At 39.2% G+C, this 16,500-nt stretch overlaps 1 protein-coding gene across 4 annotated transcripts; it reads left to right on the top strand.

The window, feature by feature from the left end:
• The first annotated feature begins 2,789 nt into the window (after positions 1-2,789).
• LOC308406363 (riboflavin transporter 2-like) lies at positions 2,790-11,812 on the top strand. Of its 4 annotated transcripts, none has more exons than XM_080897334.1 (4): positions 2,790-2,919; positions 7,213-8,266; positions 8,371-8,494; positions 9,070-11,811. In XM_080897334.1, exons 2-4 carry the CDS (start codon positions 7,251-7,253, stop codon positions 9,280-9,282), a joined length of 1,353 nt encoding a protein of 450 aa, XP_080753460.1. In that variant the 5' UTR covers positions 2,790-2,919; positions 7,213-7,250; the 3' UTR covers positions 9,283-11,811. The 4 variants fall into 4 exon arrangements, with proteins under 4 accessions (XP_080753460.1, XP_080753458.1, XP_080753459.1 ...); XM_080897332.1 differs by lacking the exon at positions 2,790-2,919 and adding an exon at positions 2,971-4,007 and having other exon boundaries at positions 9,070-11,812; XM_080897333.1 differs by lacking the exon at positions 2,790-2,919 and adding an exon at positions 2,977-4,169.
• Positions 11,813-16,500: the final 4,688 nt, after the last annotated feature.

Genomic DNA, 16,500 nt, shown 5'->3' with positions numbered 1-16,500 from the left:
ATTTGTCAGTTCAGAGTTGAGGATGTGGGTTGCATCAATGAAAGACAAATCCTCTCTGTCAAGGCATGCTTGGACAACTGACCGCTATAGCTGGGTCAATGCTTACAGGTGGGCACCAGATGCTCAAAACAAGATTCAATAGCAGTATAAGCTGATTGGCTAATTATTTCCTTTTAAATTCCAAAAAACATTTTGTTTGATAACATTAAACTGAATCTGCCATATTACCTGACATGGTATGACAAAGAAACATCTAAATATTAGGCTAAAAGAACATGTCAGTCACTTTAACTACAGAATGTGTCTGAAGGTCAAGTGTTTATGATAGATTCTCAAAGAAATGTAATCTGTTGATTCTCAGGAACATTGCCCTCCTGTTGGTGACTCTTTCAGACTCCGTTGCAGAGTACACGCAGTACCAAAAACACAGACATATTTATTTAAACATGGGGCCCAGCTGTTTTGAAAAAGAAAGCAGGGTATTGTACTTCTACACAAATATTCATTATGAATCCAGGTCACAGGAGTGCCCTTTAGCCTACTTCCAGTCCTGAGTGGCTTTTTGTTTTGGTTGTTTTTTTTTCTTTTTTTGTTTTTCAAAACAACTTCTGTCCTGTGACTGGATATCAGTCTTCATTTCCCAGTGATAAACACACATTTATCATGAGGCAACATTTCTTTAACTGGTTATAAGAATGTTTTAAGTTTTAAGGGTGCTTTCAGACATGAGCACCTCTCTGTGGTTTGTGTGTTTTGACATTTTCAAAAACCCGGTTGCCTATTTAATGCTTGATGTAATCAGTAGTGTTTGGTGATTGTGGCCAGCATGGTTCTGTTGAAGTCTTTCGCCCCAGTTTTTATAGAGTTGACAATGAATTGATAAAGAAAGGAGAGGCACAGTTTTCTGCACTTTCAGCAAATATTAATTGATATAATTCAACACTTTAAGAAATATTTAGCTGATTTTGGACTCCACATTTATGCATGTGTGTGTGTCAATGACTGTAGAAAACAGTGTGTGTGTTTGTGTGTGAGTAATAAACTGAAAAGGCTCTTATTTCCCCTTCTGAATATCGTAATGCCAAAAAGATTTTCAGAGCCGAAGGTTACACTTTGATTTCTATCAATAACTGATGTTGCGTGCTGTCGCTTTATCCCTGCTTGAGCTCCACAAAAGTTGGTATGTGCTCTGGAACTCCCTCCTTCCTGCTCTAATGTCTAAAAGTCTGACTCTCCTTCTACCATTATAAGTAAAATCCTTTCTTCATCAGTCAGCCCTCTGCTTCCAAAAGTATGCGCATAGGTTGAAAACAGAAGTTAGTAAGTCTTGGTGTTAACTACAAACAGTGTTGGGGAGTAATAGAATGCATGTACCGGTGTTCGAAGTCGCAAAGGAATGACGTCACAAGAAGGTGATTGGTCACTTGCAATGTTGAACCTGGAACAACATTAATTATGATGATGTGGGAACAACGCTGACACGAGGAAATCAGATCGTCCATTCCGCTACAGTTACCATTTAAAAAGGTGATAATTAGAATACAGTTACTCTGTTGAAATAAACTGATTACACGGCGGCCTTTTCCTGTTTCATATGTTTGGCTATTCCTTCAATCCAAACAAAACACGCAATAAGAGGCTCTAATGTAAGCGTCCTGTTAATGTTGGTGGCGTTAGTTACACAATGGACCCGAAGCCAGGACAACAGAGCCAGCAGTGCATGGGCAGGAATTTATTTCTTACTTGGAAATTCCGACATCACTTCACATTTAAAGAAGAAAGGGATGGGCGAGAGCTGACCATGCAATGCAAACTCTGTTTGCCTGCAACCAAGCTGCTCTCAGCATCAAAAGACTCCACCTCCAACCTAAAGAAATATCTTATTTTTAAAAAACTAACATTAGCCTAAGCCTACTGCAACTACCTTGTTTTAGTTGTGCTAGCTACCTGGGAGATGTGCCACTAAAGTATCTTGGATTTACTATTGCTGTGTGATTTATTACTATTACTGAAGGCTATTCGCCACCGCCAATTCTTTTGTCCTCCACTTGTCCAGGTTCTACAATTTTTTTTCAAGGACACCCTTCACACCATGCCAATATATATCCCGTTTTCAGCTAACAGCCATTTGGGAATCATCTCGTTGGTGCAAAACTGCTATTTTATGACTGTCAGCTGTTGTCATGTCTGGCATTTTTCACAGATTCAACTAAAGAAATGGTGACATGTTATATATTTTTGGACAGGCAAACAGAGAAGAAATTTAAGGGACAGGAGAGATTTTCTTATGTAGAATTATCATGTATCAAAAGTAATTTGTTTCATATAACAGTCATCAAATTACAAAGAATTTTGTTTTTCAGGAAAGGAGCATATAATACCAGTCAGTGCTGAGGTGGGTGCAAGGACACTCAAATGAAAAGCCATCCAGTGACGTTAGTAGTCAGCAGGGGTCATTCATTTGAGCTGGAATTTGCGCTGAACAAAAGCAAGACTGACCCCAACGAACCAGCCAGTCAGAAAGCTGTCCAAAGTCATCTTCTGGTTGGCTAGACTGCCAGAATTTACTCTACCCAATTTGGGAAAAACCTTCATGTTGCTGTAATAATGCCATAGAAGATTTTATACAGGTTTTTATATGACATATAAATTGCCTTTTCCACCCCTTTCTCTACAGTTTCTTTTCTCCGTGTGTACCTTTTCCTGTTATCCAACTGTTTCTACTGCTAAGAACTTTGGTTCCCAAACTGAACCCCTGGCTCAGCCCTCCTCAGTGGTCACATGACACAGATTCTTGTAAAGTACAAAGCCCACATCTCACTGTGCATTCATACTCTATAGACAGTATATCAGAAGGAGACTGCGCTGTTACACGTCTGAGCGACCTTCATTATAACTGACTCTGCTTCCCACAAGCAGGTAGGTGTTCCCTTTGTAATTCAGAATGATAAACAGGTATAAAGTGATTAATGGAAAGCACTTTCTGTCTTTAGTTTTTAGTGTATTTGATTTATGTGAAAGGTTAGTAGATGAAGAGATTATTGTTACTAATAATCTGCATTTTAGAAATACAGGAAAAATTCTTTCATTTTTAATAAACAAATAAGGCTTTTCAGCATAGCAGCTTTCCCACAAAGTTGCGTCTGCAGCTGCTAATCTAAGACTTGCTGATAGTTCTTTGGAGTTCATATAATCCCTGACATAACTGTATTTAAATTAGATGTTAAAGATGTGGATGATTTCATTTTCCTTACGTTGATTTTTTTTTGTGTCAGGTGTATGTGTTACATAGGCTGTAGCTCCAACCTACTCACTTTTGATTTGTCATTTGATTTATTTATGTTTTTTTTTTTCATTTAATTTTGTGTAAAATAAATGAACCAAATAAAGACAATGATAAAGATAGTGATATTAATATTGCAATGCAGTACTGGAACACTACTTCATTTGGCCCGTTCCTATTTTAGCAGTCTTTCCATATATTCAAATTATATATGCCAAGAGTGAAGGTTTTGGCTGCTAAAGTGCCATGTCATGCTGAACTTGACAAACTGGTCTGCTTAGATGAATCACTGCATCTACACCATCTATGACTGTGAAACAGTCATCCATAATCCATAGTCATACAGTGAAAGCATTAGAAATTAGAGAGCAGAAGAATGAAGCCCCAGCTGCATGGAGTTAACTGTATACTATAAACTATAACTCTACTGACTGTGAATCCAAAGGCAGCCGTAACCTTCCTACTCACTCTGCTGCCTGTGTGTTTAAAGGAGGGGAGACCATAAAGTCCCAAGCTGGTTGGAGGAGGAAACAGGAAAGGGAGGAGTTCTTATTGACACCTCCCCCTCCACCGGCTCTCTTTTCCTAAGCTCCCTGAAACACAGAGCGAGCACATGGCTGCCTGGTTATGAAACCGACCTCACTCATGGTGGTAGAGGACATGTGCGCCTGTGCAGTCCCTCCCCTGGCAAGTGCAGAGGAAAACGGAAGCAGAATGCAAGCCTGTATGTGTGTGTAGAGAGGTTAGAAAAGGGGAGGGCATAAAAACACACACACACATTTGCGGCAGATGTAACAAAAAAAAAGGTCGAATCAGCCAAGAGTGAAGGTTTTTGGAAGGAGAGAAGCCAGGGGAGAGTGGTTTCTTGTTCCTTGTTCTGAAACAGGTAGGATGATTGATTTTGTGTACTTACAGCAGCATAGAAATGATGTATGACGGAAGTAAGGGTGATTGAATTGCCTGGTTATCTTAGATCCTAAAGCCTCAAGTCTTTCAGTCCATCTGTTCTGTGCTGTAGTCCATCTGCTTCCCTCCAGCATTAAAAGGTAACAGAAATGAAAAAATGCATATAAAAATGGTTACAAAAGGCACCAGATAATTAAGTTTAGATTGCAGATCAAGATTAGGAAGATCAGGAAGTTATATCAAGGTAACCTGACGTAACAGCCAGAGATTCTTACTTGTTCCTGATTCACATGACATATAATCTTGTGTATTTTAGAAGTTTGACACAATATATTGCGTTTGTGCTATATAGCCAACCCTAAACGTAAAACATGCTTATATCTTTAATTGATTGGCACTAATTGTTCATAGTCATTATCAAGACTTACATTATTTTTAAAGTTACTTAACAATGATTTCTTTTTGATAAATATGTTTATGTCAGAACCACATGGTGTTTTTATGGGAGCACCGTGTCAGTGTGCGAAAGGTCAGGCATCCATTTCTAGACTGCACATGTGAGAAGGATGGAAGAAGCTTAGAAAGACAAATGCTGTGAAGGTCAATGGCTCCTACTTGAAACAGTGACTTTAAAAAAGTGTAATCAAATGGCAAATTAAGCTGTAATGATGCATGATTTCATTTAAGTGGGTGAACAGGATAGTAACACAGTATATGACGGCATATTGAAATCCCCAAAAAACAGGGATTCCAGATTAGGGGTTAGTGATTAGAACCTCCATGGGCTTGCCAAGTAGAAGTCAGAATCAGAATCAGAATACTTTATTCATCCCGAGGGAAATTAGGGGTTACAGCAGGCAGCACGCTAATGGCGCATGCGCACTCACAAAGGAACCTTCTGACCAACTTTACACAAACATCACATTGGGCAGACATGTCAGAAGGTAGGCTGATAGGAAAAAAACAACGAAAATACACTACATGAGGTAAGAGGAGGAGAAAAAAAAACTCCACTCAGACTGAGCTCCTAGTGGGAGAACAGTTTGATAAAAGAAAAAACACCTCAGCACAAAAGCACATGACTATCAATACACCATAGAAACACGAGACAAGCAACAGGGCGGGTAAAGGGTAAGAGAGAGCCGGCGTAGACAGAAGTAGAGTAAGTAAAGTTTATTTATATAGTGCTGTTCAAGAAAAAAGATCACAAGACACTTTACAATATAAAATAAGATACAATGACTAAAATGTTAGTAATATATAAAGATAAATAAGACCAAGCCTACACAGTGCATCTCAAACGTTTTAAGGGTATCATCCATGTACAAAGATCTTGGGCCAGGTTTACTAAATGGGCAAAAACAGGGTGTAAGCGCAATCCCAAATAGTGCTTATAGGTGTGTTTAGTTTTACAGATGATTTAGAAAAGAGGCGCATTTCTTAAACAAAGGAATTGTCAGCTCATTTCAATATCAAACCAAATGCAACAGGATGAGTTGCAGAAATATCAGCTTCCACTTCTTGCATGCAATTTTGTCACTGCTTTATGTTTGTACTTTTTTTCTTTTTGCCACATTTGCAACACATCTCAACACCTTAATAACTCTGGTCCCTTTAGTCCAAAGGAACCAAGCTCTATAACTTGGGAACCACAAACAGTTTCCTTTTGTCTTGAACTTAGACCTGGATACCAACAACAACCATTGAACAGCTGAACTCAGAGACCTGGTAGTTATGTATGGGTATAGTCGTTCACTAACACAGAGAGGCATCTGATCATGAAAAACTCTCACAACCAAAATCACAATAATCGAGGCGTGATTAAATACAGGCATGTAAATTCAATTCCATTTCAGATATTTAAGATGGGCAATGTTCTGCAGATGATAAAAACAAGTTTGTACAAGACAACCAACCTGCTAATCATAACTGAATGTCCGATGAAGTTACACCCAGATTTCTTACAGTTGGGCGAACTGACGATGAAGTGGATCCAAGATTGTCAGATAACATGAGAACATAGCTGTCAGGGAGATAGAGAAGTGTTCTCTTTGGTATTCTCTTTGCCCACAGCCCTTCCAATTTTTTTGCTTACAAGCAGACAGTTTGACCAAGATGTCATAAAAGATTCTTCTAACATGTGACCCTTATTACAGCAAAATTGCAGAGTATTAAGGCCTTGCCAGGAAAAATTTTTTTTTTTAAAATCAATTTGAAATCTTTTGGATTTGAAATGGGAAGTCCATGCACAAAAACTCTTGAACGCATTGCTACTGAAGCAATAAAGAGAAATATAAAGCTTTATCAACCTGGTTGGATATCAGAGACCTAGAGGATATCAGAGGCTGGTTGAAAATAATTCACAAGATTCTCAAGGTTATTTCTGCTTAAGGGGACAGTATTAACTTATGACACCAATGTTCTATGTGCTGTTTCCATAGAAGAACTCATCTATTAACTTTTGTGTCAAAACAATGAAATAAAGATGATGAAAAAGCTCATTGTCCTTTTGCTGTTGTTTAGTTATGCCACCTTATCTGAAGGCTTTGTTTCAGAGAGAATTTTTTTTTACTTGTTTCGAAATCTATCAGAAAAAGACTTCCATGGAGTATTATTTCTTTTCATATACTATTTGGCTCAGGAATTGATATATTGGTATGAAATATAGTGCACAAATTCATGTTCCCTACAAGATAACTTTAGAAACTGTTCAAAAGTAAATGTTACCCTAAATCACGATGAACATGACTAACATCATACATGCTGAACATCAGTGACAACCTTTGCTCAAAGCTCCACTGTAATCAACCTCTACCGATGAAGCCTCTTAAACTAATTGCAGTTAAAAAAGATACACTCTACAACTCACTTCATTGAAGCTCATTTGTACATAAATGCAATAAAGCAATAATCCATCAAATGCATGCAAAATACACATAAACATTTCTTTGCCTGAAGGTTTAATGACTGTTCTTTTAAATGCCACTAATCAGTCGCGCTTATGCTGTGTCTCTATGTTTCAGATTCTGTAGGTCTTCATTTGCTCACTTCTGCTTGCATCATGTCGCTGCTGACTCACGTGCTGGCATGTCTGTTTGGAATGGGCTCCTGGGTGGCCATCAATGGGATGTGGGTGGAGCTCCCCTTGATCGTAAATGATATCCCAGAGCACTGGTTGCTGCCCTCCTACCTCACAGTCCTCATCCAAATGGCCAACATAGGCCCTCTCTTCATCACGCTGATGCACCGCTTCCGCCCAGGGGTGCTCGATGAGCGGCCGGTCATCTACGGCATTGTAGGATTGGGCATCGTTGCTACATTCCTTCTGGCTTTCCTTTGGAAGCATACAGTGACCTTCGGAAACTCTGTGCATAGTGTTCCACTGCTGACATTGAGTTTCCTGCTATCTGTGGTGGACTGCACCTCATCTGTTACCTTTCTTCCTTTCATGATGCGGCTGCGTCCACAATATCTCACAACGTATTTTGCAGGTGAGGGCCTCAGTGGTCTCGTGCCTGCAGTGGTGGCACTTATTCAAGGCGTTGGTGTAGTTCACTGTGAAAATGCCACTTTATCTAATAATTCCAACATAACTGACAATGGAATGCTACAGGCCATCTACCAGCCTGCTAAATTCTCTGCACAGGTCTTCTTCATATTCCTTAGTGTAATGATGGTCGTGTGTCTGGTCGCTTTCCTCCTACTCAATCACCACCCAGCTGTGGCTCGTGAGAGAAAAAGCGAACGGTACTTCAGTGGGGAACTTGATCGTGAGAAGAAAGAACAAGGCCTATCTCTGAATGCCCAGACACCAGAGCAAAAGCCCATGATCAGCCCCTCGGAGGCTGGCAAGAGGGAACCTAGGAGTTCTTTCGGGAGGGGGACATATAGTATCTTTGAGGTGGTCTTTATCTTTGTAGTGTTGGCTTGGGTCAATGCTCTGACCAATGCAGTGCTGCCTTCAGTGCAGTCCTACTCATGCATGCCTTACGGGAACAAGGCTTACCATCTAGCTGCCACCATGGGAGCTGTTGCTAACCCTGTGGCTTGCTTCATCGCCATGTTCATACCAATAAGGTGAGCTATAGAAAAACTACAATAATTATAAAATACTAATCAAGACCATAGATCCAAGAAATAAGTTCTAAGTCACCAATAGCTTGTAAATCTTTTCTGTCCAGGTCTCTTGTCTTCATGGGAGTTTTGACCATTTTTGGGACTGGATTTGGAGCCTACATTATGGGCATGGCTGTTCTAAGTCCCTGTCCTTTGCTGGTCCACAGTACCTCTGGAACTGTAGTCATAGTAAGACTCTTTATTTTCTTGCATGTACTTACTGTGTACACAGAATAAAATTTCAGACTTCATGCTCTATCTTGCATCTTATAAAAGCATGAAGCCACCACCCATTTGCAATACTCACTTAGCATTTATGAGATTTCCTGTGATTAAGGTGTGTAGTGTGACTGACAGGTTTTACAATATAATGTTAAGTCAGCTTAGTCTCATCTACTTGATGCTGTCATGGAAGAGCTGTGAAAGTCCATTGAATGAGTCAATGAGTCAAACATTCAAAAAGAGTACATTGTTTTTGTGCACTGGCACAGGCAACTATGCCTCCACTTTGCTGTCAGATGTGCCTTTCCTAATACACTTTTTCGGAGCAAAAGTACTTAATACTAAAATGGTGTTAACTGCTAAAATACTTTTTCAGTCACCAAACTGAATAAGAAACCAAGCGGCTACGCACTGAATGCTACTAAGCTAACCAAGCTCCAACCAGGATATTCTGAGCTCCTACTTATTACTTACAGCAGTAAGAGTAGTAGCAGTAAGAGTAAGTCATTCAATGCACAATTCTAACAAATTCTCTGTTGCAGGTGCTGGCCTGGATACTCTTTGTCCTCACCCTGTCTTATGTCAAAGTCATCATTGGGGTGATCCTGAGGGATGAAGGCCACAGTGCCCTCGTGTGGTGTGGAGCTGTAGTGCAGCTGGGTTCAATGCTTGGTGCTCTAACCATGTTTCCACTTGTTGGTTTCTATCAGTTTTTTAAATCGGGTGATGCTTGCAACACTAAGTGTCCAACATAGATGTAAAATGTGTCTAAGTTCAACTCTGCTGTACAGAATTCTAGCATTAATTGCACTTGTTTTAGTAGAACTGCACTTATTCCAACTTGTAAGAGAGCTGGCAAGTTATAGATGAAAATCCACCACAGTATCACTCCGTGTTTTTTTTTAACCTAAGTTCTGTTTGTAAATTTCATATACTTTATCAGTAGTTAATGATGTATGAAGTACACATACACCCAATGCTTAGAAAATTTTTTGGACCACCTCTCATAAAAACAAGAAAACACAAATAATTTCACAAAGTTTGAATTCACACTTTTATACCCAAATCTGAACGGACAAACTGGACCTTATCTGAGAAGTCAGAATCAAGCACAACATTCAACCACTAAAACAAACTTTTCTGTTCAGTAATACAAGTAAATGAGTATAATTTGTCATCTTAATTTTGAAAAATAATTGAAAGACAAGCTTTATTTTTATTTATTTATTTATTTTTTGTGAAACACAAAATTTGAAAAGTCTACTTGCAAAAATTGATGCAGTCTCTTTAATTCATTAAAGAAACATAAAATAATGATATTGGTAATTACCAGTATTATTAATATAGAGCTGCTGTGGCACAAACCTTACATTGGATGGTGATCTAATAAATTTGTTAAGCACTATATCCATCTATAGTGTCTCAGACTACAAAAAGACCAAACTAAATAGTGTTCTGCCACTGAATATATCAATATAATATACAAAACCTTGTTGGTTCAAAAGGTCAAAGCTATTTTACTTGAAGTTTGAGCATCATGTCAGATGATGATGTTCAACATGTACTTTATTGATTTTGCTTTATAAGAAGTTATGGTACTGTCGCCTTTAAAATGTGCCTCAATTCTATAAAATGACCTGGGCATTTTGGGGGATAGACTACTGTGTTGTTTAAATAAAACTACAATGTGCTTTGTATATGTTACTGAAGTGGAGAAACTGTTGAACAATACCAAATAAAACATTTGTTTAATTACTGTCTAAAAAAATTGCAAATTTGCATGTTGTTTTATCCAGAAAATTGCTTCTTCTTTTTGTAATTCATCCCTACACTGAGCTCTAGACATACATTTTATTCATCCTCTGAACTATTTAGCCAAGGGTCGCAGGCAGTAAGAACCCTGGACCAGCCACCAGTCCTTAACAGGACTAAGGCAAGAAAATTAAACATTCAGGCTAATTTGCATCTTAGGCAAATTTTGAGAGGCAAAATAATGTAAAATTAATGAAGTGGACACAGAATATCATATGTATCAGTGGATTTTTGATTATGCCACCTACTGTTGCAGCACATCCCTGGGGATTACTTCAGGAAGACCAGGAAACACTTGACCCCTGTTTCAATCCAGGGGGTCAGTGTTGACATTGTGGAGGACTATAAATACCTTGGAGTACACATTGACAATAAACTGGACTGGGCTAAAAACACCACAGCACTTTACAGGAAGGGCCAGAGTCGTCTCTATTTTTTGAGGCGACTGAGGTCCTTCAACATCTGCCAGAAAATGCTGAGGATTTTCTATGAGTCTGTGGTGGCCAGTGCGATCCTCTATGCTGTTGCATGCTGGGGGAGCAGGCTGAGGGTCGCAGATGCCAACAGACTTAATAAACTGATCCGTAAGGCCAGCAATGTTGTGGGGATGGAGCTGGACTCCCTCAAGGTGGTGTCGGAGAGGCGGATGCTGTCCAAGATAAAGACAATGTTGGATAACACCTCCCACCCACTCCATGACATGTTGGTCAGTCACAGGAGCTCGTTCAGTGAGAGACTGAGATTACCGAAAAGCACCACTGAACGACACAGGAAATCATTCCTGCCTGTGGCCATCTCCCTGTACAACGCATCCACTTAACACACTGTTTGCTGCTACAACTACACATGTTTCTTTTCCAAATATTTATTTATAAGTGACTTATGTATGTATGTATGTATATATATGTATATATTGTACTATTCTTAGTTAGCATATTGTCTGTCTTGTCTTAATGTTGGTTTAAAATGGAGCACTGTAACAAAAAATAATTTCCCCCAGGGATCAATAAAGTATTCTGATTCTGATTCTGATTCTGATCCCACAGGTACTCTATTAGTTTGAGATCTGGTAGCTGTGGAGTACATTTGCATACCTTAAAGTTAATATCATGTTCAAGAAACATTATTGAATTGAATGAGTTCTGGTGCATTATTCTACTGAAAGTGGCCATCAGAGGATGTGATCATAAAGGAATGGACAATCCTGAGCAGCAATACTCAGTTTGTTTAAACGACACTCAACTTGGGCGCCTTAATACCAGCTTTCTTCCAATCCAAGGCCTCAACATTACATCACCACCACCTAAACCACTGGTACAAGGCACAATGGATCCAGGCTTTCATGTTGTTTGATCGAAATTATGACCCCATCCTCCATAATGTGACAGCAGATATCTAAACTCATCAGACCAGCCGATGTTTTTCCAAACTTTGCTTCTCCACTGACTGTTTGACTCAACTGACTGAAGTGTCTCCTGATGTGGGTTTTCTGCTGCTGTTGCCCATATGCTTCAATGTTGTACATGTTGCACATTCAGAGATGCTCTTATAATGATTGGTTAAATAAATTGCTGTCAGTTCTAAGCAGTCTGGCCATTTTCTTGCAGGAAACTGCCAATGACTCTGTAAAGCATAGAGATGGTTGTTCAGGAAAATCCCAGCAGTTTCTAAAATACTCAGACCAATACTCAGACTCAGAAAAGCACATCTGGCACCAGCAACAGATGCCATGTTCAAAGTTTAAATAATTTTTACTAGCTAAAAAACCTCTCAATGGTTTGGCCAAACAATACTTTGCTGAGTTGCTCACCGTTTACAACTGAGTTAGACCCCTCAGTTAATCACGTGCAGATCTTTTAACTGTTCCTAGTTATTGTGGTCCTGTTCTTTGGAACAAGCTGTCTGCAGCCCTGAGATAAATTATATCTATTCATAAATTTACTGTATTTTTCGGACCATAAGGCACACTGTCGATGAATGGGTCTGTTTTCATACATAAGGCGTACAAACTTTTGTTTTATTTTATTATATTTTACTTTTATCACTAACTCAAAGTGTTATAAACCTCCCCTTCTGACTGCACTGAGGCACTGAGCTTCTGCCATGTCATTGGTTTATTAGATACAACATCAACTAGCACTTGAACCTGGTGTAGCAGCTATACCTAATGAAGTGGCCAATGATGTAAAAGACTACATTCATAACAGAAAAGAAAAAAAATATCATCAACAGATCGTCGACAGTTGGCAGCACTGATGTACTCCACAGGTCACATGTGTTTAAATGCAGATCAAAGGCATTCAAATCACATGAATTTTGTTTTATGAAATCTAAAAGGTAATGCCTTCACATTGGTCTGCTAAACACTGAAAAATGGCTGGCTTAGAGAAAAAAAAAGACAATATTTTTAGGCCAATTAGCTGCCTATTTATAGTTGTAATTTACCAAAAACTCTTTGATCTGAATCTTACATATCTATGTAATTCACAAAATCACCACTAGATGTCACTTTTTGATTAAAAAAAAATATATCGCCAAGAACTTCTCATAGCTGCAGTCAAGGCTTAACATTTAAATGGCTGTGGTCTGATTTGAGGGTGTGAGCTCTAAAAAGAACTCTCAGTGTCGCTTTATTGAACCTCAGCTGGTGAATGGGGCACTGACGGAAGATCCTCTGTGGTTAAATTGGATAAATTAAGCAAACCTAAATTAGCACTGAGATGTTCAGACATTCACCTGTGCTGAAATACTGATTCTGCCTAGATATTGGGGTTTCCCCCCCAAAAAATATAATTTATACATATATATATATGTATAAATTATATATACATATATAATATATTAAAAAAAAAAATATATATATATATATATATATATATATATATATATATGAATCAACATCAGCAGTATGCATCTCCCCCAGCTTATTAGAGTCAAGGTGCATCATATGCTCGTCACATTAAATCGGGAGAGAATGTCTTATGCATGTAGGTGGATGCGAGAATGTGTGTGCGTGCGTTGTTTTGCGTGTGCATTGCACACGTGTGTTTGTCCTTCCTCTATTCCACATAGACAAACAGGAATGAGGAACTCATGGCCAGTCAGAGGCTGATTCAGATCCCAGTGGCTCTCCGGAGAACATCTGGGGTCATCATCTCCTGCTGTCTCATACTTCACCTGCTCTCCTTATCGCTTCCTGTAGTTTCTGTGACTTATGGTGTGCAGAGTTTAAAAGCTGCACAACGGTTTGGAATCATCTCAACAACAGCTTACTGTCTGAAAACGGAGAAGCATTTTTTGATGCACTCTTTCTGAAACTGTGTAATGATCCAAACGAGCCAAAGAACAATGCATTGAGATTAAGATAAGACTTCAGATCAGAAAGCCTGCTCTATATGACTGTGGGTGGGGTGAGAAGGGGGAAGCATGATTTAGGCAACATAATAAGCAAAAGTGTAAGAGTGCAGCCTTTCTTATCTTCGTCTCTCTCTCTCTCTTTTTCCTTTAAATATTGTGATATCTCCGTTTCCCCCAAGCTCCTTGTCTTCCTCGATTCTTGCATATGGCAGACTTTGTGACAGTAATTTAAATTTAAAACACATGAGGGGAAATCCTAGCCCGCGCTGCTCTTTAATGGGCCGTCATGGGATTGGAGTATGCAGAGAATGATTGAATTTTGTGAGAAGGCCAGGAACGATCAAGTCTCGCCTGACGTTATGCAATCGACCATTCCCCTCTCACAACGCGACGTCTGGTAAAACCTAGCAGGAGGAAAAGGGAGGAGGGGGTTGGATAAGGGTTGGAAACCTCAACGTCTAGACCAAAAAAGAGAAAAACATTTTTTCTTCTAAACGACTCAAGACTTCATAAAAGAGAAACTTGGCTATCATACACACACACACACGCACGCACGCACGCACGCACGCACGCACGCACACACACACACACACACACACACACACACACACACATGTATATTTATATATATATATGTATAAAGCCAAACAAGATGTGATGGGCCACATCAAAAGCAGAGATGGATTGCTTTCAATGGTTGTAAATGAGTCTTTTTACACTGTAATGCATGACATCCTATATTTCCTGACAGATGGAAACATGTGGATCCCATACAAAGCCTGCCACACTGTTTTATTTATGTGATTGTGTCATGTCTGTTTTCTGCGTTTCTCTCCTCACCTGCTTGGCTCACTTTGACAATGTCAAGGCAGAAATTCTGAGGCACTGATATTGCTGCACTGTCCAAGCTTTCACACCCTCTGAGTAAGATTAAACCCCTGCTATATATCCTCTCAGTGAAGCAGGAGAGGCTACCTTTCCCGTTAAGTCCATTATATTCAAATAGGCGGGGCCTTTTCTTTCTTTATCTTTTTCTTTTTTCTTCTACGCAAACAAGACAAAGTAATCAAAAGTTAAAAGCAAACACTCAAGGAGGCACTTAGCAAAAAAGAGAAAGCTTTTATGATAAAACATTCATATACAGTGCAGGAGACAGGTAATCTTTGAGGATGATAGGGTTGTCTTGTGGTCAGTTTCTGTATAGTATTGCTTGGGGAGTCTTGTAGATGAATGCTCCTAATAACATCCCTGCCCACCCATCAGCTACCAGAGAATGCAGGCAGAGCAGCTAATACCTGAGTGTATTTCTTCAGGGGTGTGAAGTATGCCTTAAAGAGCTGTTGGAGGCAGCAGTAAAGTAGGGTTCATTACCTTGACAGACTGATGACAGCTACAGTAAGAATGGCTGAGGTGCACACACACACATATAAAGGCTCAGTAATGTGCTATCAGTGATGCTGTGCTATGCACAGTAGAATTTTGCATAAATGATGCCCGAGATGCTACAGTCAGTACTGCTTTCACTGAGATGTGGTGATGAGCAAGTCATTGAAATGTACTCTGTGGTAAATATGCTAGGTTTGCATTTGAAAAGGTTTTAGTGGCCAAAGAGTTTATTTTATTTATTTTGTCGCTAAACGTTGGGTGAGTACAGTATATTGACATCACATCTACCAGCAGGCAAGGAGATTAGCCATAGTAAATACTGGAAACAGGAAAGCAGAATAGTTCTTATCCTAGCAAAACAGCATGATCACGAACATCACAAATTAACACAGTAAAACAACTTTTTCTTATTTTCATTTCAGTGACTTTTAAGACACAAGAAGCTTTGGAGAGGGTGAGGCTGTTTACTAGGAGTGCACTCGCACAATCTAGGGTACTCCTGTAGCCGGTCCCAAGCCTGAATAGGCGGAGAGGGTTGCGTCAGGAAGGGCATCCGGCATAAAATCTTTGCCAATTCAAACATGTGGATCATCAAGAAAGAGATTTCATTGGATGTTACCAGGATGGACAAGATTAGAAACAAGTACATCAGAGGGACACCTCAGGTTAGAGAGGCAATGCTGAGTTATTTGAGAGGAGGGATGGTGGCTAGCTCTCTTATTGTTAAGCCTAGCTTAGATCCTTACCAGATTACTACACAGATATTAGCAGCTGAAGCCAGACTAATACCTGCTTAAATTCTCCAACTTGTAGGAACTAGTTTGAATTCAGAGTTATATTCCATGAAAGATCTAAACATACATCCCTAAAAATTCTTTAAAATATCTTTAAGAACGTTCATATCATCTAAAATACTTCAGTTTTTAAAAATATTTTTAACATCTTCTGTTATTGTTCTCAGTCTTTAGGTTAATTAAACTCAACTGGTTCTGATGGTAACTTTTAATGTTAGTTTAGGGAGCAGTTTAAATTCATATTCACAGATGACAAAGAATTTGTGGCAAGACTTTTACTGATAATTTTATGTTGGGTTTTAAAACTTTATAAGTATAAAAAACAACAACAACAAACGAATTAATAAATAACTAAAGAAGCAAACTCACAGTCCATCGTTTCGGGAAGTCAGATCGCAGGGGTTGCATCTGGGGTCAGCTTTAGGTCACTCTGGGCATCCATTAGTGGCCTTATTTAGAGTCTTATTCCTTTAAGAGGAGTGATTGGCCAGCAAAGACAAAGAATCATTACCTTTGCCCGCCCCCTCCCTGCCAGCAGTCAATAATGAGGGATCATTAAAATGAATAGATGGACATTCCCCTTTTCTCCGGATCCTTATTGCAAAATCAGTGTCAGGGGAAATG

This window comes from Rhamphochromis sp. 'chilingali', assembly GCF_963969265.1.
Source record: "Rhamphochromis sp. 'chilingali' genome assembly, chromosome: 11".
In the NCBI taxonomy this organism is placed as follows: domain Eukaryota; kingdom Metazoa; phylum Chordata; class Actinopteri; order Cichliformes; family Cichlidae; genus Rhamphochromis; species Rhamphochromis sp. 'chilingali'.
This window is presented reverse-complemented; position numbering and strand designations above follow the sequence as displayed.